General features: G+C 35.5%; 2 protein-coding genes across 2 annotated transcripts in view; one reads left to right on the forward strand and one right to left on the reverse strand.

The window, feature by feature from the left end:
• Nucleotides 1-22,340, forward strand: part of BRDT (bromodomain testis associated) — a 53,812-nt gene that overhangs the window by 8,065 nt on the left and 23,407 nt on the right. Inside the window, exons 4-11 of the mRNA XM_028513088.2 lie at nt 661-839; nt 1,466-1,819; nt 9,776-9,904; nt 10,768-10,959; nt 11,542-11,714; nt 11,860-12,149; nt 12,240-12,353; nt 12,433-12,564. Coding sequence (XP_028368889.1) covers nt 661-839; nt 1,466-1,819; nt 9,776-9,904; nt 10,768-10,959; nt 11,542-11,714; nt 11,860-12,149; nt 12,240-12,353; nt 12,433-12,564 — 1,563 coding nt within the window. The remainder of the gene's footprint in view (nt 1-660; nt 840-1,465; nt 1,820-9,775; nt 9,905-10,767; nt 10,960-11,541; nt 11,715-11,859; nt 12,150-12,239; nt 12,354-12,432; nt 12,565-22,340) is intronic.
• LOC114497373 (histone H3.3A-like) lies at nt 8,207-9,002 on the reverse strand. Its single transcript, XM_028513092.2, has one exon. The coding sequence runs from the start codon at nt 8,985-8,987 to the stop codon at nt 8,577-8,579; it is 411 nt and encodes a 136-aa protein (XP_028368893.1). The 5' UTR covers nt 8,988-9,002; the 3' UTR covers nt 8,207-8,576.

Below are 22,340 nucleotides of genomic sequence, written 5' to 3' on the forward strand. Positions count from 1 at the left end.
CTATTGGGTTTGAGAGTGGAATCAAAGATGATTGACTACAAGATTTTTTGGCTTGAGCAATTAGAGGAATGGAGTTGCCTTGATAGGCAGATGGAATTTTGAAATAATAAATTTCAGAATGATGTCATCCAAATGTCTTAGGTCATAGCATTCTGTGGGAACATACAGGGCAGAAGAACATGTACACTTGTTCCTTTGCCAGAATCATTTGGACGATATATTGATGATAAGAGAATCATGTCCACATCTGTTGTTCTGTGTCAACCAGTGATAGATTATCTGTAACAATTTTGAAGTCCTTAGATATTTACGCAGAGCATTCTGAAGGCCTTACATAGTATTATATAGTTGTCTCCAAGACATCTGAAGTTTTTGCTTGTGTTTACAACTACCTATTAGTCTGAGTTTATGTCAGACATTTTTTGGAGTAAAATTGATAAACCTCTAACAGATTACTAACAGATTTTCAAGTCTTTGATATTATATCTAAACTGGTCTATCACTACATGTAGGTGTGTGGGAGGTTTTCAAAGGGGAATGGGAATGCACTATGTTTATATTTTTAAAAAGCTGAACTAAATGGATTAAAATAGAATACTAAGAGGAAAATGTTAGTTTTATATTTTACTCAAATATTGACTCTGCTTCACACTTCACTAGGCACTCGAAAGAATGTAGCAGTTTCTTCTGTTAAGGAAAAACAGTCTCCTAAAGCATTGGAAAAAGTATTGAAGCAGCAAGTGAGTCCCTCTGTATTTTCTGAAACCTCTGTTTCTCCTTCAAATATGGCACAAGGAGAAATATGGCCACCCAACTCTACCTCACAAACAGTTGCTCAGGTAAGTTTACTGTAGCTTTAAAACATTTCAATGTAAGTTTGATTGATGCCTATACTTTTTTAAACAAAGATTTTATTTATTTACTTTTAGAGAGGGGAAGAGAGGAAGAAAGATAGGGAGAGAGACATTAGTGTGTGAGAGATAGATTAATCGGTTGCCTCTCGCACACCCCCAACTAGGGACCTGGCCCACAACCTAGGCATGTGCCCTGACTGGAACTCAAACCAGTGACCTTTTGGTTCACAGGCCAGTGCTCATTCCACTGAACTATACCAGCCAGGGCCCTACTTTTTTTTAATTAAAAAACTTTTAAATTATTTATTGATTTGAGAGAGAGAGACAGAGAGGGACATCAATTTGTTGTTCCACTTATTTATGCATTCATTATTTGATTCCTGTATGTGCCCTAACTGGGGATCAAACACACAACCTTGTCATATTAGGAAAATAATGTGAGCTATTTATTTTGCCTGTAAAAGAGAAATTAACTTTTACTAATATTTAACATATGTAAGACTTGGTGCTAGTAATCTGGGTTTTTGTTTGTTTGTTTGTTTGTTTAAGAACTCATTCTGAATATCACCTTATAGTTTTTTGTTGTTATTGTTTTGAATTGTTTGTTTTAGGTTACAAGGGGTGTGAAGAGGAAAGCGGATACAACAACTCCTACAACTTCAGTAGTTAGAGCAAGTCGTGAATCTTCCCCAATACTTACAGAAAAAAGACCAGCCAAAATGCCACCTGTAAAAGAAACTGTGTGGAACAATGTTTTGGCAGACTCTCAGCAACAATATAAAGTTGTAAAAAATGTTACAGTAATCCAACAATTAAGACACTGTAGTGAGATTCTTAGAGAAATGCTTGCAAAGAAACACTATTCATATGCATGGCCCTTTTACAACCCTGTTGATGTTAATGGACTGGGACTCCATAATTATTATGATGTTGTGAAGAATCCAATGGATCTTGGAACTATCAAGGTAAGTGTCTTAATAGGAGGGACTTCTATTCCTGATTAGCAAAGTGATTTTGTCCTTGTAAAGAAATTTAAAATTTAGAAAATAATAAAAAAGAAAATAAAATCACCTGTAGTCACATCACCTGGAGTGAATCATGGGAACATTTAAAATGTATCTTTTATTTTCTCCTATTCAAATATAACCATGGTTCTTTACAACAATATTTGAGTTACAGTATGTAACTGTACCCTGAATTTTTACTTACTATATTTTGGACATTGTCTCAAATATATATTCAAAACTTTAATAAATGCATAATTCTAATGCAAAAATGTTTTTGGTAAACCATTTATATAGTTTCTAACCCTCTCTTCATGGTAAGCTTTTTTTTATTGCTGATTTGGAAGTTTTAAATTATTGGCAAAATTTATATTTGTTAATTTTAAGGGAAATTACTAAGAGAACAGAACTGTAGCATTTACAAAATTATCAATCTTCCTCATGAATGACTACTCATTGTACTCCATATTTATTGTCTAGAACAGTAAATATTGCTTTTTACTTTCATCCTTTTTCATCTCATGGTACACAAACTAATTACTAATATTCCATGGCACACTGAAGTATATATATTTTGCCAATCTGACAAAAGAAAATAAATATGATTTTGATTCATTTATACCAGATGGCTATTGTTGTGTTAGATGCTATCATTTTTTTAATTTGACAATTGGAGGAAAAAGAGGTCAGTGCCTCTGTCTAAATAGTCAGGTGTTGCGTGTTTTAGAAATTCTTGCAGCACACTGTGCTGTGGAACATCAGTTGAGAAGCACTGGTTGGCGGTTTGGTTCTTCTAAACACAGTTGTTTTTAATTTTTATCATGAACATTAAGTTTAGTAACATGTTACTGATTTTTATGCTCACCCTCATTTTTGTCACCTAAATCTTTCACTCTGGGTTTGCCAAATTGCGAACTCTGTTTCTTCCATGAGCACTTAGGTGTCAGTATTTTGTCGTCATTTTTTAAAAATACTTTTTATGCATAGTTATTACAATATCATTATATTCCCTATCCTAAATTTATATCACCATGACTATTCTGTAACTATCAAATTGTACTTTATAATCCACCTTTTCACCCAGCCCTACCCCTCTCCCATCTGGCAACTGTCAAAATGTTCTCTGTATCTGTGAGTCTGTTTCACATGATTTTTGTCTTTCTCTGTCTGACTTATTTCACTCAGTACAACCCTCCAGGTTCATTGATGTTGTTGTAGATGTCAAGATTTCATTCTTTTATGGTTGAATCATATTCCATTGTATATATGCACCACTTTTTCATCCATTCATCTACTGATGGACACTTAGGATCCTTCCATATTTTGGCTATAGTAGATAATGCTACAAGTAAATAATGTTGCAATGAACATATGGATGTATACGTCTTCAATTTAGTGTTTTGGATTTCATTAGATAAATAACCAGAAGTGAAATTGCTGGACCCTTCTTTGTCTCTTGTTATAACTTTTGTTTTAAAGTCTGTTTTGTCTGGTATAAGTATTACTCCTACCCCAGCTGTTTTCATTGTTCGTTTCCATTTTCATGAAATACCCTTTTCTATCCATTTGCTTTCAGTCAGTGTGTATCTTTTGATCTGAAGTGAGACTCTTATAGACAGCATTTGTAAGGGTGTTGTTATCCATCCAGCCACCCTATGTCTTTTGATTGGCACATTTAATCCATTTGCATTTAAATTCATTGTTGATAGGTATGTATTTATTGTCATTTTATTATTCAAACTCCCCCCACCCCATTCTTCTTAAAGAAGACCCTTTAACATTTCTTGTAATACTGGTTTGGTGATGTTGAACTCCTTTAGCTGTTTCTTGTCTGGGAAGCTCTTTATCTGTCCATCAGTTCTAAATGATAGCCTTTCTGGGTCTCAGAGTAATCTTGATTATAGGTTCTTGCTTTTTATTACTTTAAGTATTTCTTGCCATTCCCTTCTGGCCTGCAAAGTTTCTATTGAGGAATCAGCTGACAGTCTTCTGGGAGCTCCCTTGTAGGTAACTGCTTTTCTCTTGCTTTTAAGATCTCTCTTTTTCTTTGACATTTGGCATTTTAATTATGATGTGTCTTGGTGTGGGCCTGTTTGGGTTCATCTTGTTTGTGACTCTCAGAGTATACCAGACTTGCATGTGTGTTTACTTTACTAGGTTAGATAATTTTGCTACCATTATTTTTTCAAATAGGTTTTCAATTTTTTGTTCTTTCTTCTCCCCTTCTGGCACCCATGTGATGTGAATATTGATATGCGTGAAGCTGTCCCAGAGGGTCCTTAAACTGTCATTACGCTTTTGGGTTCTTTTGCTGTTCTGATTGGGTGTTTTCTGCTTCCTTCTCTCCCAAATTAATTGCTGATTTGATTTTCTCCTTTATCTACTCTACTGTTAATTCCCTATATATTATTCTTCATTTCAGTTAATGTCTCCTTTATTTCTGACTAGTTCTTTTTGTTTGTTTTTAATTATATTTTACTGATTAAGCTATTATAGTCATCCCCATTTTTCCCTCTTGCCTCCCTATACCCAGCACCCCCGCTCCCTCAGGCAATCCCCATACCTTGTTCATGTCCATTGGTCATGTATTATCATTTCTTTGCCTACTCCATCTCCTGTATTGTACTTTATATCCCCATGGCTATTCTGTAACTACTTATTTGTGCTTCTTAATCTCCTCACCTCTTCATGCATTACCTCCCCCCACCCCCGCCACCCCCAACAGTCTGGCAACCATCAAAATGCTCTCCATATCCATGATTCTGTCTCTGTTCTTTTTGTTTGCTTAATTTGTTTTTTAGAATCAATTGTTGATAGATTTGTATTTTTTGCCATTTTATTGTTCATAGTTTTGATCTTTTTCTTAAATAAGTTCCTTTAACATTTCATCTAATAATGGTGTGGTGATGATGAACTCCTTTAGTTTTTTTCTTATCTGGGATGTTCTTTATCTGCCGTTCAATTCCAAATGTTAGCTCTGCTGGGTAGAGCAATCTTGGCTGTAGGTCCTTGCTTTTCATGACTTTGAATATTTCTTGCCAATCCCTTCTAGCCTGCAAAGTATCTTTTGAGAAATCAACTGACAGTCTTATGGGAACTCACCTGTAGGTAACTAACTGCTTTTCTCTTGCTACTTTAAGATTTTATCTTTAACTTTTGGCATTTTAATTATGGTGTGTCTTGGTGTGGGCCTCTTTGCATCCATCTTGTTTGGGACTCTCTGTGCTTCCTGGATGTGCTTGTCTCTTTCCTTCTCCAAATTTGGGGATTTTTCTTTGATGATTTTTTTCAAATAAATTTCCAATTTCTTGCTCTTTCTCTTATCCTTCCGGCACCCCTATTATGCAAATGTTGGACCTGTTGAATTTCTCCCAGAGGCTCCTTATACTATTCTCATTTTTTTTGAAACTTTTTTCTTTTTATTGTTTTGATTAGTGTTTTTTTTTGTTTGTTTTCTTTTCCAATTCATTGATTTGATTCTCAGCTTCATCCACACTACTGTTGTTTCCCTATAAATGTTCTGTATTTCAATTAGTGTATCCTTCATTTCTGACTGGATCTTTTTTATGCTGCTGAGGTCCTCATTAAGTTTTTTAAGCATCCTTATAACCAATGTTTTGAGCTCTGCATCAGCTAGATTGCTCTTCTCCATGTTGTTTAGTACTTTTTTCTGGAGTTTTGATCTGTTCTTTCTTTTGGACCATGTTTCTTTGTCTTCTCATTTTGTCAGCCTCCCTGTGTTTGTTTCTATATATTAGGTAGAGCTGCTATGTCTCCTGGTCTTGGTAGTGTTGCCTTATGTAATAGATGTCCTACAGTGCTGATTCAGCGTCCCCTGGGCACTCCAAGTATAACCCATGTGTGGACTGTGTGCACCCTCCTGTTGTAGTTGGGACTTGATTGTTGTTGATATCCTAATGGGAGGGATTTACTCCCAGGCTGATCAGTTGCAAGCACTGGCTGATACCCTAGTGGAGAATCTGTTGTGCAGAGGCTAACCCCAAGGAGCAGGATGCACTTTAGTGGGGCCCTGTTTTCCACTGAGTCCACCCCTTGAATGTGTCACTCATGGAGGTGGTTGGGTGGTGCTTTGGCATGGTCTGAAGCTATCCACCAGGTATGCTGACTCTGGGTCCTTTTAGGAGGTGCAGGTCAAAGTTTGCTGCTATCTGTAACCTGCCCAGGGGCCACCTGGTATGAGATACAAAGTGGTCTGCTGTTGGTTCCTACTGGTACTAGGTTTGGGGGATGTCCTGGAGAGGCCAAGTTGCAAACCAACCTCACTACTGCTGGTGGCAGGCATGGGACCATGTAGGAAGAGGTACTGGGCATGCCAAGGCCACATACTGCTTTGAGAAATTTTAGGGAAGTCTGAAGATTGAGCCAAGACAAGCCATTTGTGTGGAAAGGTCACTAGGAGTGGCTTCACTGGGTCTCAGGTGGAGTGAACCATGTTAGCCAGGTTGATGGAGATTCAGACATGACACCTGTCTGCCACTCTGTGGGGGGAGTTCTCATTCTCAGCAAAGGAACAATAGCTTTTGCCACTACTTCTGCCTGGGAGAAAGCTGCTACTCTAGCCCTTGTCTTGATGCCAGATGACTCAGTTCCTCCACATATGTCCCAGGCACCTTATGAGCTGCTGTCCCAGCACTGGAACTCAGAGTAAGTACATCCAAGTCAGTTCATGCACAGGCTGTTTCAGAAGAACACCTGGATTTCCAGCAGCCCTCTGTTTTATTCAGCCACAATACTTGTTTATTTTCACAGCCACAAGTTATGGGGACTTCCCAGCACTGGAACCATGGGTCCTGTTGTGGAGCTGGGACCCCTCACTCCCGTGGGGGGACCTCTGCAAGCGATATGTCCCTCTTGATTTTTAACCACTATACATGGGTGCAGGACCAGTCAGGTCTACGTCTCCACCCCTTCTACTTGTCTCAATATGGCTTACTCCTTATATCCTTAGTAATGGGACTTCTGTTCACCTAGATTTCATGCAGTTCTGCATGATGGTTGCTCTGCAGTTTAGTTGTAATTTTCATGTGCTTGAAGGAGGTTGTGAGCATTGCATTTACCTACTCTACTATTTTGACCAGAAGCCCTATTTTTATCTTTATTCTTGAATGATTCTTTAAATGAGTATGGATTTCTAGGATGACAATTATTTCCCTCGGTATTAGGAAGTTATCTTCTGGCCTCTATTGTTGCTGATAAGAAATCTGCTGTCCGAGTGCTTGTCCTTCTGGAGGTAATCTGTCTTCCTCTCTCTAGTTGTAAAGATGAGTAAATTTTATTCATCCCGATTGGAAATTAACTTTCGATCTGAAGCTCATGTTTTCAGTTTTGAAAAGAACATTTAACATACTTTGCCATGTGTAATGTGCACTTTTTGCCCATATTTTTGAGGGGAAAGTAAGGATGTGCATTATACATGGGTAGTACCTGAAATACCTTGTATCTGTTCCTCTGTTTTGTAGTTATTTGTTACATAAAATTCCTTGTACCATAGTATGTTCAAAGTGAATCCCAAAATTCCTTTATAATACAAAAAAACAAGTATCTAAATATAAATAAATAAAATATTAAATTAAAAAAATTAAAATGAAAGGTTTTTTTCTCAAAGTTTGGAACCAAAATATGTGTGTGCATAATACAGAGGAGTGCGTTATACATGGCAAAATGCGGTAACCATTTTCTTTTCAAAATATGCTTTTATTTCTCCAAGTATGCTACCATAGTACACTAATAATATGTCATGAAATATTACCTAAACTAAGTAAACCTGAGCTAAACCTTAAAGGATAAATAGGACTTAGTAAATTATAGGGCATTAGGGGATCAACTTGGAAGGCACTGAGGTGACAAAAGCATATTCAGAATGCTGTATACAGGACAACATGGAACATGAAGAATAGGAAACAATAACTAGGGAAAAATGAAACCAGAGGGGAAAGAGCTTGAACACCAAAGACCTTCATGGTAAAGGCCAAGAATTGCCATTAAACATGAGAACTATGCCTTCATACTTGATTCATAGAATGATTTCTGTAGCAGCAGTGTGAAGATTGGTTAGGAGGCTGTTTAGGATTCCAAGGGTAAGAAGAGTATGACTTCATTTTAATTCTCCAAAATCCTTCCAATCTCCAGTAATCTAATTGGTAGAAAATTGTTTCATGTTTTAGTTTTGCATTTTTTTTATAGTTTAATGTATTTTAATAGCAAACTTATAGGAACAGCACAGAAGACAGACAACATTAAAAACATACTTGCATGTAGGACAACTCAGTTAGAAAAGTATAGTGAATGGATGGAATCTACTGTATGATAAAAATGCTACAAACACCATTTAGTTGCCATCAATAAGAAATTTACTTGCTTTAAAAAAATCCAAATGCTGGCATTGTCCAGAAAAATTTAACAGGTTTATTTATATTGTTATAAAGTTGAACTGCCTGAAACTTGTTCACTGAAACACCTTGACTTGCATTAATGCTTTATGTCCCGCATTTATATTTAAAAAATTCACACACAAATGAAAATGGAAAAATGGCCAATATCTGATTTCTGTCCCCTATTTTCCACTTGCAATCATATACTTAGGTACCTTTTTGACCCCATGGAAAAAAAATATCTAACGGTCAGAACTACCAATAACAGGAAGAAGAGAATTTTTTTTTTTTTTAAAGAATGAAATGTTTCCCATCATAGTGGATTCTTAAGCACGTTCTCCACGTATGCGGCGTGCTAGCTGGATGTCTTTTGGCATAATTGTTACACGTTTGGCATGGATAACACACAGGTTGGTGTCTTTAAAAAGGCCAACCAGATAGGCTTCACTTGCCTCCTGCAAAGCACCAATAGCTGCACTCTGGAAGCATAGATCTGTTTTGAAGTCCTGAGCAATTTCTCGCACCAGACGCTGGAAGGGAAGTTTGCGGATCATAAGTTCAGTGGACTTCTGATAACGTCTAATTTCACGAAGTGCCACAGTACCAGGCCTGTAACGATGAGGTTTCTTCACCCCTCCAGTAGAGGGCGCACTCTTGCGAGCGGCTTTGGTAGCCAGTTGCTTACTCGATGCTTTACCACCTGTCGATTTGTGGGCAGTCTGCTTTGTACGAGCCATGGTATAGGGACCTCTTTACTTTCCCCTCTTCTGCTTTGGCTGGAGCTCGCGAGCTGGAGGAGGTGCTGGCATTAGAGAGCGACGGCGGCTGCGAACACCAGTTTTGCATTTTTTAATTACAAATGAGGTCTGGCATGTTGCATTTATTTATTGGCCTTTTGTATTTCTTTACGAATTATTTATTAACACACACACATGTTTTGCCCAGAAGTCTAAAAGGATTTTCTTCTCTCTTCAGTTGTTTTTATAGTTTTGTAGTGTCTGCCTAACTGGCTACTCTATATCCCTATTCTTCTATATACTTTATAAATGCAACTACCTAAAAAATGTAGCCTATGCTGAATAATTTTTTTCTGTTCATTTTTAAATGTCTTTTCATTCATAGGAAATTTTAATATAAATCTTACCTTTAGATACTCAAGGTTAGTTTAAGGAGTTATCTTTTCACTGCTTTTCTGTGATCAAACTTGTATATCCAAGATTATCTGAACACACCCTGTTTTCCTGCTTTTGTGGTTTTGTTCCTGTTCTTTTTTTGTCTTTACTTGAAATGCCCTCCTTCCTTATCTCCACTTGTCAAAATCCATTGGATTTTTTTCAAAGTCTAATAATATAAAACAGATAAAGCAGAATTTTTACATTTATAAATCTAGATGATGGGCATTTGTTTTGGCATTGTCTGTATTATTCTGTATGTTTGAATTCATAATATAAACACTTAACATAGGTGCTTGAATAATTATTGAACTATGTTGTTTGTGAATCCTGTAACTTTTTTCTTTATTTAGAGGAAAATGGACAACCAAGAATATAAGGATGCATATGAATTTGCTGCAGATGTTAGATTAATGTTCATGAATTGCTACAGATACAATCCTCCAGATCATGAAGTAGTGACGATGGCAAGAACACTCCAGGTGAGTTGTTACCTGTGCTCTAAAAGTGATTTTCACCTGAACATGGTTTAGAAATTTTAGAACCATAAGTTAAGAGATAAAGAATAATACCCATTCCCAAGTAGTAAGCCACAATTTATAAATTATACTCTTAAAATTGGCAGGATTATTTATTTGTTTTTGGAGGTATAGCATTCTTTAGTATAATGGGGGGGAAGGGAGAGGGTTTTCAGGAACAGCTATAAAGGGCATGTGGACAAAACCAAGTGGAGGTGGAAATGGGAGGGGAAGAGGGGATGGCTGGGATGGGGGGAGTGGTAGGTAAATGCAGCAACTACTTGAACAACAATAAAATAATTAATTAAAAAATTTAAAACAAATCTTTTAATGAAGCTGCCCTGCACATAGAAGATACTGGGGAAAATATTAGTGAAGAGGGTACAGTAGATATCTGAAAGAAGTTTGACTGGAGCCCGTGTTCCACTGAAGGAAAGGCTTAAGGCCTTTTGAGGCTGAGCCATTGAGAGGTAGTAGAGTGGTATACCAACCACAGGGCAGGGGATCCTTGAAAGAAGGCGCCCCAAATAACTTAAGAGGTCTGTATTACCTGAAAAAAGTGAGAAAAGTTGCTAAGTTTGTCAGGCAGGGAAGCATGAGTCTTATATTTCTCCTTCTGGTAATTTTTATCTAGTTTTATAGTGATGTGACATTTAACATTATATGAGTTTAAGGTACACAACATAATTTGATAAATGTATATATTATAAAATGATCATAAGGAAAAACTGCATTGTCATCAAAATATGATACTAAAATGTACTTTTTGTTTTCTGCATTACATTAAAAATTCAGAAAAACATTAACTATCTAATTTTCTATTATAGGATGTTTTTGAAATGCATTTTGCCAAGATCCCAGATGAACCTGTTGAGATTGTGCCTATATGTAACAGTCAAACAGACACCACAAAAACACATGGAAGAGAAAGCAGTAGTGAAGCTTCCTCTGAAGAAGATAGCTCTTCTCATGATTCTGAAGATGAACAAGTTCAGTGTCTTGCAAAGCTTCAGGAGCAGGTTGTATTGATAGAAGTTTTTATGTTCTTTCTATGAGTTGTTGCTGCTGATCTATTATAAAATACTTCTTATAGATTGAAAGATATTATATTTAGATCATTTAGCTTTACCTCTTGACATATTTGTAACATTTAATAGTCTTTCCTGCTAAAATATCTGTATCTTGAAATTCTGTTATTTGTATTCTTAAACACAATGAGTTGATTTGCATTGAAATGATTTATATGACATGTTATGAGATATTTTATAGGTGAGATATTTATATAATATTTGCTATCTTTTATGATGAAATATTAACCTACTATAACCTGAAACCTGAAAAACCAATGATTAAAAACAACACTACCTGGAAATGTTAATTATTCTTGATCTGATTTTAGATGAATATTTAAGTTAATGGGTTGAGTAAATCTACACCATTTAAAATAATGAATTTGTGAAATGAAATAAGAACCTGAAGAAAATGTAATGTGAAATGAATTTAAAATGTAATATGAAGAATACTCTTGACTTTTGAGTGCATTTTTCTGTGTCTTTAATTATTTAGAGCCCTGATGTTTAAAGAATTTTTTCCTTTATCAGCTTAAAGCTGTTCACCAACAACTACAGGTTCTATCGCAAGTACCTTTCCATAAGGTAAAGAAAAAGAATGAGAAGTCAAAAGCGGAAAAGAAAAAAGAAAAGGTTAATAACAGAGATGAAAATCCAAGAAAAAAGTTTAAGCAAATGAAATTAAAGGAAAAGTCCAAGAGCAAGTAAGTATCTTGTATGATGGCTTATTTAAAAAATAATATTATCTAACAACAATTAAAATAAAAACAGCTTGATTAAAAAATAAAAATAAAAATAAAAAATAATATTATCTAAAATTAATTTGACAAAATTTCATTTTCGTTGCAGTCAGCCAAAGAAAAAGAAACAACCAATGTTGGCTCTGAAATCTGAGGATGCAGATAATACTAAACCTATGAGCTATGATGAGAAAAGGCGGTTAAGTTTGGATATAAACAAAATCCCTGGAGATAAACTTGGGAAAATTGTTCAGATAATACAATCAAGAGAGCCTTCAATGAGAAATTCTAACCCTGATGAGATAGAGATAGACTTTGAAACACTGAAAACAACAACACTGAGAGAACTCGAAAAATACGTTTCTGCATGTCTAAGAAAAAGACCACTAAAACCTCATGGTATGTAATCCTGTATTAGTAGCTGTCAGTCTGGCATTCATTAGTTTTGAGTTATGCTCACTTTTTTTGTGTGTGTCCTAAATCACACAGGTAAGGAAATGATGAAGTCCAAAGAAGAACTTCATTCACAGAAAAAACAGGAGTTGGAAAAGCGATTTCTGGATGTCAGTAATCCATTAAATTCCAGAAAATGTCAAACAAAATGTAGGTGGCAGTTTTCAAATCTTCCTGTGACTCTTTAATAAAATCTACTGTCATTTTAATGGGTTTCCCTGTTTTGTAGCTGAGAAAACTCCATCATCCATGGCCGTTGTTGGAATTGGTTCCCGACTGAGTGAAAGCAGCAGTAGCTCATCAGAGCCTGAAAGTAGTAGCAGTGATTCAAGCTCTTCACACAGCAGTGACTCCGAATCAGGTTAGCTGTCCCCGTAAATGCACCTCTGGTTGTGGAAAAAAATTTTTTCTTGTAATATTGACACATTTTGAAAAACTTCTGTTACTTATCCAGAACAAATCGCTTAAAGCCATACTTACTACTTAATTGCATATTGATGATCTCACTATTTTCCTTAAGTGACACTATGTAAAATGAAACTTCATATTATATGTATGTGACTTACAGGCTTGTAATGTTGAAAGTAATACTACTAAAAGTTGGATAGCCTCTTAGTATATAATACCAGATCAGATCATTAATACCAGAAAGTATCACATAATAAAATGCTGATCTTTTTTTAATAAGATAAAAGATTATTTGAGGACATCTTTCACTTTACTCTCCATGATATATCAGATCACTCTGATGTTGCAAAGCATGTCCTGTTGTGACACTATATTCTGAATCAAATAATCATTTTGAATTAAGAAACCAGTCATCCTAGAAACTGTAAAGTGGTTTTTTTTTCACTTCTATATTTTCTTCACTATAGAATATTATGTTCTATTTATAAAGAATTGTACTTTAAATTCATACTAGTTATACTAAACTACCATATTACCTTGTATAGTTTGTCAGCTATACCAAAATTACCTCATTCATGTTTTCTTCATTCTCCTTCATTGATGGTTATGTAGTTGAAAAGTAGTCTCTGCCCCAATGAGCCAGACCTGGCTCTGTCATTCCTTCATTGTTCACCAAAAGACAAATTCAGAACATAGAACACTTTTGTGCCTAAAATTTTGCTTTATTTTACAGATATTTGTTTGTTGTGAAATTCAGTTCTCTTTTTTAAAGACATCCCACACAGAGCATTGTCACCTCAGGCATTCCTAGCATTTTAAGACATCCCTATTATTTTAGTCTGGTAGTAAGGGTCTGCTGGCTTGCACTATATTCGGTTTTCAGTTTTGGTTCTATTTAATTTACATTTCTGTGGTGCTTATTCCTGTATTTTGTTTTTACATTTCTAAAGTACATAGTGGTAAACATTTTTGTTAGAATAAAGACTTTTAATTGTGTTGGAATTTGTCATACAAGAAAAAAATTTAATTTAGGGCTCAGATTATACATTATTTCCTTATATTTGACTTTTAAGCATAAAACAATGCTAGAGAAATTCTCACATTGTATTTAGTATTTTAATTGTAATTACAGGAACAAGTATAAAGGACACATGGACAAAAACTAGGGGGGGGCTGGAAATGGGAGAGAGGTGGAGAGCACTGGGTGGGGGGTCGGCTGGGATGGGAGTAAAAGACAGAAAACTGTGCTTGAACAATTAAAAATAAAAAAATAAATAAAATAATTGTAATTAGCATTTATAATTTCATCTACTAAAGCATCTGCGGCCTAATTAGTTAGAGCACTTTGTCTTTTTTAAATGTATTTTGTTGATTATGCTATTACAGTTGTCCCATTTTTTTCTCCCTTTTCTTCCCCTTCACCCTGCACCCTCCTCCCACCAGCATTCCCCCCCCACCCTTAGTTCATGTCCATGGATCATACATACAAGTTCTTTGGCTTCTCCATTTCCTATACTATTTTTAACCTCCCCCTGTCCATTTTGTACCTACTATTTATACTTCTTATTCCTTTACCTTTACCCCCATTCTCCCCCAACCACCTCCCTGCTGATAACCCTCCATGTGATCTCCATTTCTGTGATTCTGTTCCTACTCTAGTTGTTTGCTTAGTTTGTTTTTGTTTTTGTGGGGGGGTTTTAGGTTCAGTTGTTGGTAGTTGTGAGTTTGCTGTCATTTTACCGTTCATATATTTTATCATCTTCTTAGAAGATGATATTTTTTTATCTTCTTTTTATCATTTTTCTTAGATAATTCCCTTTAACATTTCATATAATAAGGGGTTGGTGATGATGAACTCCTTGAATTTGACCTTATCTGGGAAGCACTTTATCTGCCCTTCAGTTTTAAATGATAGCTTTGCTGGGTAGAGTAATCTTGGATGTAGGTCCTTGCCTTTAGTGACTTCGAATACTTCTTTCCAGCCACTTCTTGCCTTGTAAGGTTTCTTTGGATAAATCAGCTGATAGTCTTATGGGCACTCCTCTGTAGGTAACTGTCTCCTTTTCTCTTGCTGCTTTTAAGATACTCTCCTTACCTTTAATCTTGGGTAATGCAATTGTGATGTGCATTGGTGAGTTCTTCCTTGGGCCCCACTTCTTTGGGGCTCTCTGAGCTTCTTGGACATCCTGGAAGTCTATTTCCTTTGCCAGATAGGGGAAGTTCTCCTTCATTATTTTTTTCAAGTAAGGTTTCAATTTCTTGCTCCTTCATCTTCTTCTTCTGGCACCCCTATCATTCGAATGTTGTAATGTTTAGAGTTGTTTTGGGGGTTCCTAAGCTTCTCCTCATTTTATCTATTTATTTTTTATTTTTTGAGTTCTTGTTTCTTCATTCTGTTTTGGTTGAGTGATTATTTCTTCTTTCTGGTCCAAATCTGGTTGATTTGAGTCCTGGTTTGCTTGCTGTCACTGTTGGTTCCCTGTACATTTTCCTTTATTTCAACTTTGCATAGCCTTCACATTGTCTTCTATTTTGTGACCATACTCAGCCATTTCTGAGAGCATCCTGATTACCAGTGCTTTGAACTCTGTGTCTGATAGGTTGGCTATCTCTTCACTGCTTAGTTCTATTTTTGGAGCTTGACGTGTTCTTTCATTTGGGCCATATCTGTTTGTCTCAGTGTGCCTGTTAGGTTGTAAAGGGCGGAGCCTAAGGTAATCAGCCAGGATACAGCAACCCCCTCTGCTGCATTGTGGCACTGTATGTGGGGAAGAATCCAAAAGGGAAAAATGCCACTTGCTGGGCTCTTAGCCAGCTTTCAGTTACCCCCTCTGCTACCCACAAGCAAACTGGGCCCTTCTGGTGCTGATTCCCATGTGGGTGGTTTTATGTAAGTTCTAGGACCCTGTGGGTCTCTCCAATGAACTCTCCTGTGAGGCTGGGAGTTTCTCCTGCTGCCACAACCCCTACAGGTTTTTTCAGTCAGAGGTTTTGAGACTTTCTTTCCCCGGTGCTGGAACCATGGATTGGGTGGTCTGTCTCACTCCCCAGTTGTTTGTTCCTCCTGGTTTATCTGCACACAAATGTGGGACCACCCAGTCCACCAGCTACCACCTGGACACAAGTCCTCTCCACAGCAGGTGTGCCTCCTGCTGGTCTGGATGAGTGTTTCTTCTTTGACTCCTTGATGGTAGGACTTCCATACAGTTCGATTTTCTGGCAGTTCTTGTTATCTTTTGCTTATAAATTTGTTGTTGTCCTTCTTTTGGTTGTGCAAGGAAGCAAAGTGTATCTACCTACACCTCCCTCTTGGCCAGAGGTTGTACTTTGTCTTTTATTTGTAGGATAAAGCTTACATTGAAACTGTTTGAATTATTTATTTATATATTGACTTCTGATCAGTAAATGCCTTCAGTATTAGAGGAAAAGTAGTATATACAGAGTGCTTCAATAAAGTAACTTAATTCTAATTTGAATGATCAGTTTCTGATAGTCTTTCAATATATTATATGAAGGAAAAAATGTTTATCACCCACTTTGTGTTCTTAAATGATATTCTCAGATATTTTTTCTTTTGCCAAGTTTTTTAATTGAAGCAAATTTGACATTTTATTTTTAAGTATATTTTATTGATTATGCTATTACAGTTTTCCCATTTTTTTCCCCTTTATCTCCCCTCCACCCTGCACCCCCAACCCTCCAGTTCCCCACCCCTTAGTTCATGTCCATGGGTTGTACATATAAGTTCTTTGATTTCTCTGTTTCCTATACCAGTTTTTCCCTCTCTCCATCTATTTAATGCCTACCAATTATGCTTCTTCTTCCCTGTACCTCCCCCCCACATTCTTCCCCTCCCCTTCCGCACTGAAAACCCTCCATGTGATGTCCACTTCTCTGATTCTGTTCCTGTTGTAGTTGTTTGCTTAGTTTTAGTTTTTGGTGTGTTTGTTTTTGGTTCAGTTGATAGTTATGAGTTTGTTGTCACTTGACTGTTCATAGTTTTTTATTTTATTTTATTTTAATCATTGTTCAAGTACAGTTTTCTCCCTTTTACTCCCAATCCAGCCCACCCACTAATCCCTCCCCACTTCCCTCCCATTACCACCCTCCCCCTAGTTTCTGTTCATAGTTTTTGATCTTCTCTTTCTTAGATAAATCCCTTTAACATTTCATGTAATAAGGGCTTGGTAATGATGAACTTTAACTTTACACAAAGTCTTTAATATATTTTTATTAAATTTATTGGGGAGACATTGGTTAAAATTATACATTCAAAGGTACATTTCTGTGATACATCATCTGTATATTGTATTGTGTGTTCACTATCCAAAGTCAAATATTCTACCATTACCCTATATTTGACCCCCTTTAACTTTTTATTATCTTCCCCCTTCCCTCTGGTATAATATTTATTATGTTTTCCTAACTTCCTACCAGGATAACTCAGCCTCAGAATTCTAATTTTAAAATACTGGGTTGAATTTTTATTTTACGACATTCTTGTTTAATGTCATCATTTTCAAGTAACAGGGGCTATTTAATTTTTATTCATTTTTTTCATTGCTGACACTATTAGAGATTTTACCCATTCCCACCCCCTTCTGCTCTGCTCTTGGCCTTCACCACCTTGTTGTCAGTGCCCATGGGCTATGCATATATGTTCTGTGGCTAATCTCTTGCAGTTCTCTCCCACCGTTCCCTCTGAGATCTATCAAGTCTTTTCCATGTACCCATGCCTCCAGTCCTATTTTATTTGGCAGTGTATTTTAAGATCAAATTAGCACAGTTTTATATTTCATCCTACGTTATGATCGTGTGTAGGTCGGTGACACAAAGGTCAGTTTGACTTTTAATGTGATAGTATGAGTTATCATCTTTGAAATTTTTATTGTTTTGTGAACATTCAAACTATGTACTTTATTGGAAAAACAATTATATTTTTGCTTAATAAATTAGTAAATGAAAGCAATAGGACCTTTTGTCCTAAATTTTAACTTCAGTTGTACTCATTTAAATACTGTAAGACTCTTAAGTTGTACTATGTAAATTAAGAACATTTTTTAGTTTTCCTGAGAACAGAAACTATAAATAAAGGGATTGTGAATAATGAAGAATAATTGTCAGACCATATCAATAACAATACCTATTTTTAAAATAAGTAAATCATCTACCAATTATGACGTGATATTTTCAAGGCACAAATGGCAAATCCCAAGTCTGAGTTTAAAGGTGGGGGGAATGGGACTATTTGCTGAGAAAATATAATTTTTGAAAATGAGGTATATTAGCAGAAACTTTGTTACATAAGTAAAAATTAACTGAAAATACCAATAAGATTTTGTAGTTTTTATCAAATTATAAGAGAATGTTTATTTAGAAAGTCATAGAGGTAGTAGAAATGAACCAGCTGGGCTGTGTAGCCTCAGGAAATGAATTAACAGAAGCAAAAGAAAAGGACCCCTGGATGTTAAGAGAGATAAAGGCAAAAGTAACGCCCTTAGTAGGGTGGGACGAAGGGAATGGCATGGTGGGCAGAGAGAGGAAGAGATAGAGAGAGAGCACCAAGATTTTATAGGTTTAAAATTTACTGTGATTTGTCCAAAACTGAAACTTACAGTTGTAATATCTTAACTCCTAAAATTCTAGTTTACAAAGCTTTTGATTATTCATAAAAGATATGAATATAATTTCATTTCTTCAAATTTTATTAGTGGAAACTTCTCTAACAGCCTCTGTGAAAAAATTATTTTTTAATAGAAAGATACTGATCTTTAGTAATTTTTATTAATCTTTTTAATACCTTTTCTGGATTTTTATAGCAATTTAATTTTATGCAGTTTTCTTAAGCCACAATTTTTACAATTTTGATTATCAGGAACAAGCCTCTAAATTAAGATTTTTTAATTCCTTAACATTAATTCTCAAGGTTCTTCTTATAGTTATCCTGTATTATAAGTTGGTCCCTTTATTGCAGTATCATTCTGTTTAGGTGTACCAAATTATTTTACGCGTAACATCTGTAAAAGACATTTAAGTGAAGTAAATAGTGTTAGAGCTGTTTATCCCCATTGCCTAAATAATTATCTTCTCTGTCTTCTCAGATATTATTTTATACACTTTCGAAAAATATGGACTTAATTCTGATTTGTTAAGTAGGATACATTAATGACAGAGCGGTGATTTCCAAAAAAAATTTTACTTGAAAAAATTCTTTAATTCTCATTTCAAACAAGATATTAAGTCAGTTGTAAGATAGAGTTGTAATGAAATCCCAGATCTTTGAAACATGTAAATCAGAAATCTGTAACTAGAAGCAGTACTTAATTGCAAACTTTGATGTGATTTAACTTTATTTAAATTGTGTTCTTGACTGACATAAGTATATACAAATTATCATGTGCAGATAAGTGAAGATAATTTATTAAACATTGGTATAAATATAAAACCTTTTTAAACTTTTTCCTCACCATGAAATCTCATTAAATGTCAGATCAAAGATGTGAAGGAGGCTTGACAATAAAATGAATTACAGATGCATATATCCTATGTAAGCTAGGCTGTGCTTGTATGCTCACATTAGCTATTGAGAGTTTTCTAATGTTCAATAACCTGGGCTTTTGTGAATGATGAAATAGGGAGCAATATAATTACTAGATTTAATCTTGTATCTAATATTATTGTGAAATGATCAAATGAAGCAGCTCACTGGTAAATAGTGCTTTTGATTGACACCCAATAGGAAATAACTTCAGGAATTGTCAACTGTGAGCTCACATATTTGATTAATGTGGCATAGAACAATTTTCAGGAATGTTTATAGTTTCAATTGCCAAACAGTATACGTAAAGAAACTTAAAGCTTATGGTGTCAATTCTTTATCTGGTTAAGACAAAGTGAATGTGCCACTTCATGAACTTTTTATTTATTGGTTTTGTGTTATGTTCTTTAATTAACAATTGTTTCTTTTAAAAATGGCTTTTTTAGTTATAGGTGAGAAAATAAAAGAAAGAGTAAAATAAGATTTCTTTTTAGTAATACAGCCTAGGTCTTCTGTAGAAGTAGCAAGGATGTGATTTTTTTTTTTAATACAAGGGAAAAGGGGCAAACATGTTACTTTTTTAGGGAGGAGGTTTAGTAAATGTAGGAAGTACAGAATAGCAGCTTTGGAGTAATCCTTGCCATTCAATCTAGAAAGTTTAAGAGAAATGATAAGAGTTCATAGTTTAAATTTTTAAAACTTGTATTAGGTTCTCATTAAAGTAATTTTTTAAAAGATTTTTATTTATTTTCAGAGAGAGGGGAAGGAAGGGACAATGAAAGGGAGAGAAACATCAATCAGTTGCCTCTCGAATGCTCCTAACTGGGGACCTGGCCAGCAACCCAGGCATGTGCCTTGACAGGGAATCTAATCAGTGACCTTTAAGTTGGTTGGAGGGCACTCAGTCTAGAACCACACCAGCCAGGGCTCAAAGTGTTTTTTAAAGTACCAAAAGGCCCTGGCTTGTGTGGCTCAGTGGAGTGAGTGCTGGCCTGCGAACCAAAGAGTCTCTGGTTCAATTCCTAATCAGAGCACCTGACTGGGTTGAGGGCCAGATCCCCAGTTGGGGGCATGGGAGAGGCGTTTCTCTGTCTCGTCTCTCTTTCACCCTCCCTACCCCTCTCTCTAAAAATAAATAATAAAATCTTTTTAAAAAATAAAGTACCAAAAGGATAAATTTAAGGACTCAGGCTTAATAAAAAATTTGCATATATTGAGATCCATACTTGAGCCTTGAGTCTATTAATTGTGATAAGTTTTGTCTTGGATATTTTAATTTTTTCTGTTCTACCTGGACCTTTGAATAAACGGATTGTGTAGAATAGTGTTTCTCATCCTTGGTAGTCCATTAGAAACACCTGTAAAACACTTTTTTTTTTGAAAAGTATCCAAATCTGAACTGAATGGAAAGTTTTCTAATATCAATCTAGGTTTATTTGTCTTGTTTACACTTTCTAATTTTCATTAAAATGACCTGGGTAAAAGGAACAGACAGTTTATAATCAGTTTGTTCTTCTATATTAAAGTAAGTACCAAGCAATTCAGTGAAAACTGCCAAAACATTCTTTAAAGGGAACAAATGTTTTCAGTTCAAAAACACATTGCTTGATTTTTATCAATAGAACATGGTTTAGGTGATAAGCTTGGATAATCATTCAGCATCTCCGAACATGCCTTCTTTCCTGTAAAATAAGGTAGCAGAACCAGGTAGCTACTTCCCATCATGTTTCTGTCCCTGTCATATGTAACAGGAGTGTGATTTGTTTTTCTAATTTAAAAACCTTCAGTAATTATTTCTGCTGTATATGGCATTACATTCTGGTTTTGCATTGTGATATTAATATCAATATCTGTATTCAACTTACCACATTTTTAAGTGTGTATTGGCTTACTGATAATAATATATAGTAATTCTGGAGCATTTATCTCAGAGCCTGATAGGTGGTGGGTTTTAAACAAATCCTTTAATCAAATATCTCATTCCAGCTCCCTTTTTTCCTATGGTTAAATTTTTTTGTTTGTTTTTTGCCTTACTTTAAAATGAAAACTTCCCAATGAAACTTTTATATTGAGTTTTGGGAGAGAAATGAAAACAGAACACATTACATGACATGTATATTATGGATTTGTTTAGTAGTGTACTACATATATTATCTAATTTGATCCTCATAAAGGTAGGTATGGATGTTATCACACTTCTCTGGAGAAATTAGTTGGCAGTGTACCTGTTGTCATTATAACACTATTTTATTTGTGTTCACAAGACCCAGTAGGCTTCTTTGCTAATTAAAATGTGATCTTGTTTGAGAGTGAAATGTATATGTTTATCTTTGAACTCCAAAGACCAGGAACTCATAAATAAACAGACATTGAAGGATAGTGAGGCAAAAGAAGGGTCTTTGGAGACAGAATCAGGGGGTAAAGACTAGGACAAGCTGCCGCTGCCCACTGCTCTCCTGGTTGTAAGTCTCATTGGAGCCCTTAGAGCTCAGGAGAGAGGAAGCAAAGGTACATGCCTGAGAAAAGGGTGTGGGCATGCTCAAAGAGGAGTGCTCCTGGCTTTGATTTTTTAAAACTGAAATTCTTCAATGCCTTTTGCTAGTGTCTTTGGATTTTGAGGTGCTGATTTTTATAATTCAGAACTTGAGTTTCTTATGTCAGAAAACTAAGATACTACCCTTGAATTTTTAGTAGAATATTAGTGTAGTGTGTCATTTTTATTATACTTGAGTTTATATAATAGAATAATATAGTTTAGGTACATATCTAAACAATTCAGACAAGTGTATAGATGGCATATATTATGATTATATTAACAGAGTCTGGTTTTGTTCAAAGATGAAACCATAATTTGTCCTCTAAATGTAAAAGCTGCCTGGATCTATATCCTCAATCTTTGCAGTCTGTCATCTTCCCTTCTCCTTCCACCAAACACCCAATACTTAAATAATACTTAGTGAAGTGACATTGATATGGTTCATATCATTTTAAATACTTGAATTTTTTAAATAAAAGCACGTTATTCACCAGCTCATAGGTTTCAGAGCTCTGGGACAGACCTCATGAACAGCTGGAGGCCATAGCATGTAACCTGGCTGTACCAACTCAAACACAAAATACTTCAGAGGCATAATAGCAACCACACACCAGGCAAGGTCCAGGAAGTCAGGCACCGAGGAGATAAAAATCAG

Source organism: Phyllostomus discolor, chromosome 5 (assembly GCF_004126475.2).
Source record: "Phyllostomus discolor isolate MPI-MPIP mPhyDis1 chromosome 5, mPhyDis1.pri.v3, whole genome shotgun sequence".
NCBI classification, from domain to species: domain Eukaryota; kingdom Metazoa; phylum Chordata; class Mammalia; order Chiroptera; family Phyllostomidae; genus Phyllostomus; species Phyllostomus discolor.

What these genes read in the sequence shown, in the direction of transcription:
- LOC114497373 (XM_028513092.2), bottom strand. Translation starts at nt 8,987, where the DNA reads ATGGCTCGTACAAAGCAGACTGCCCACAAATCGACAGGTGGTAAAGCA.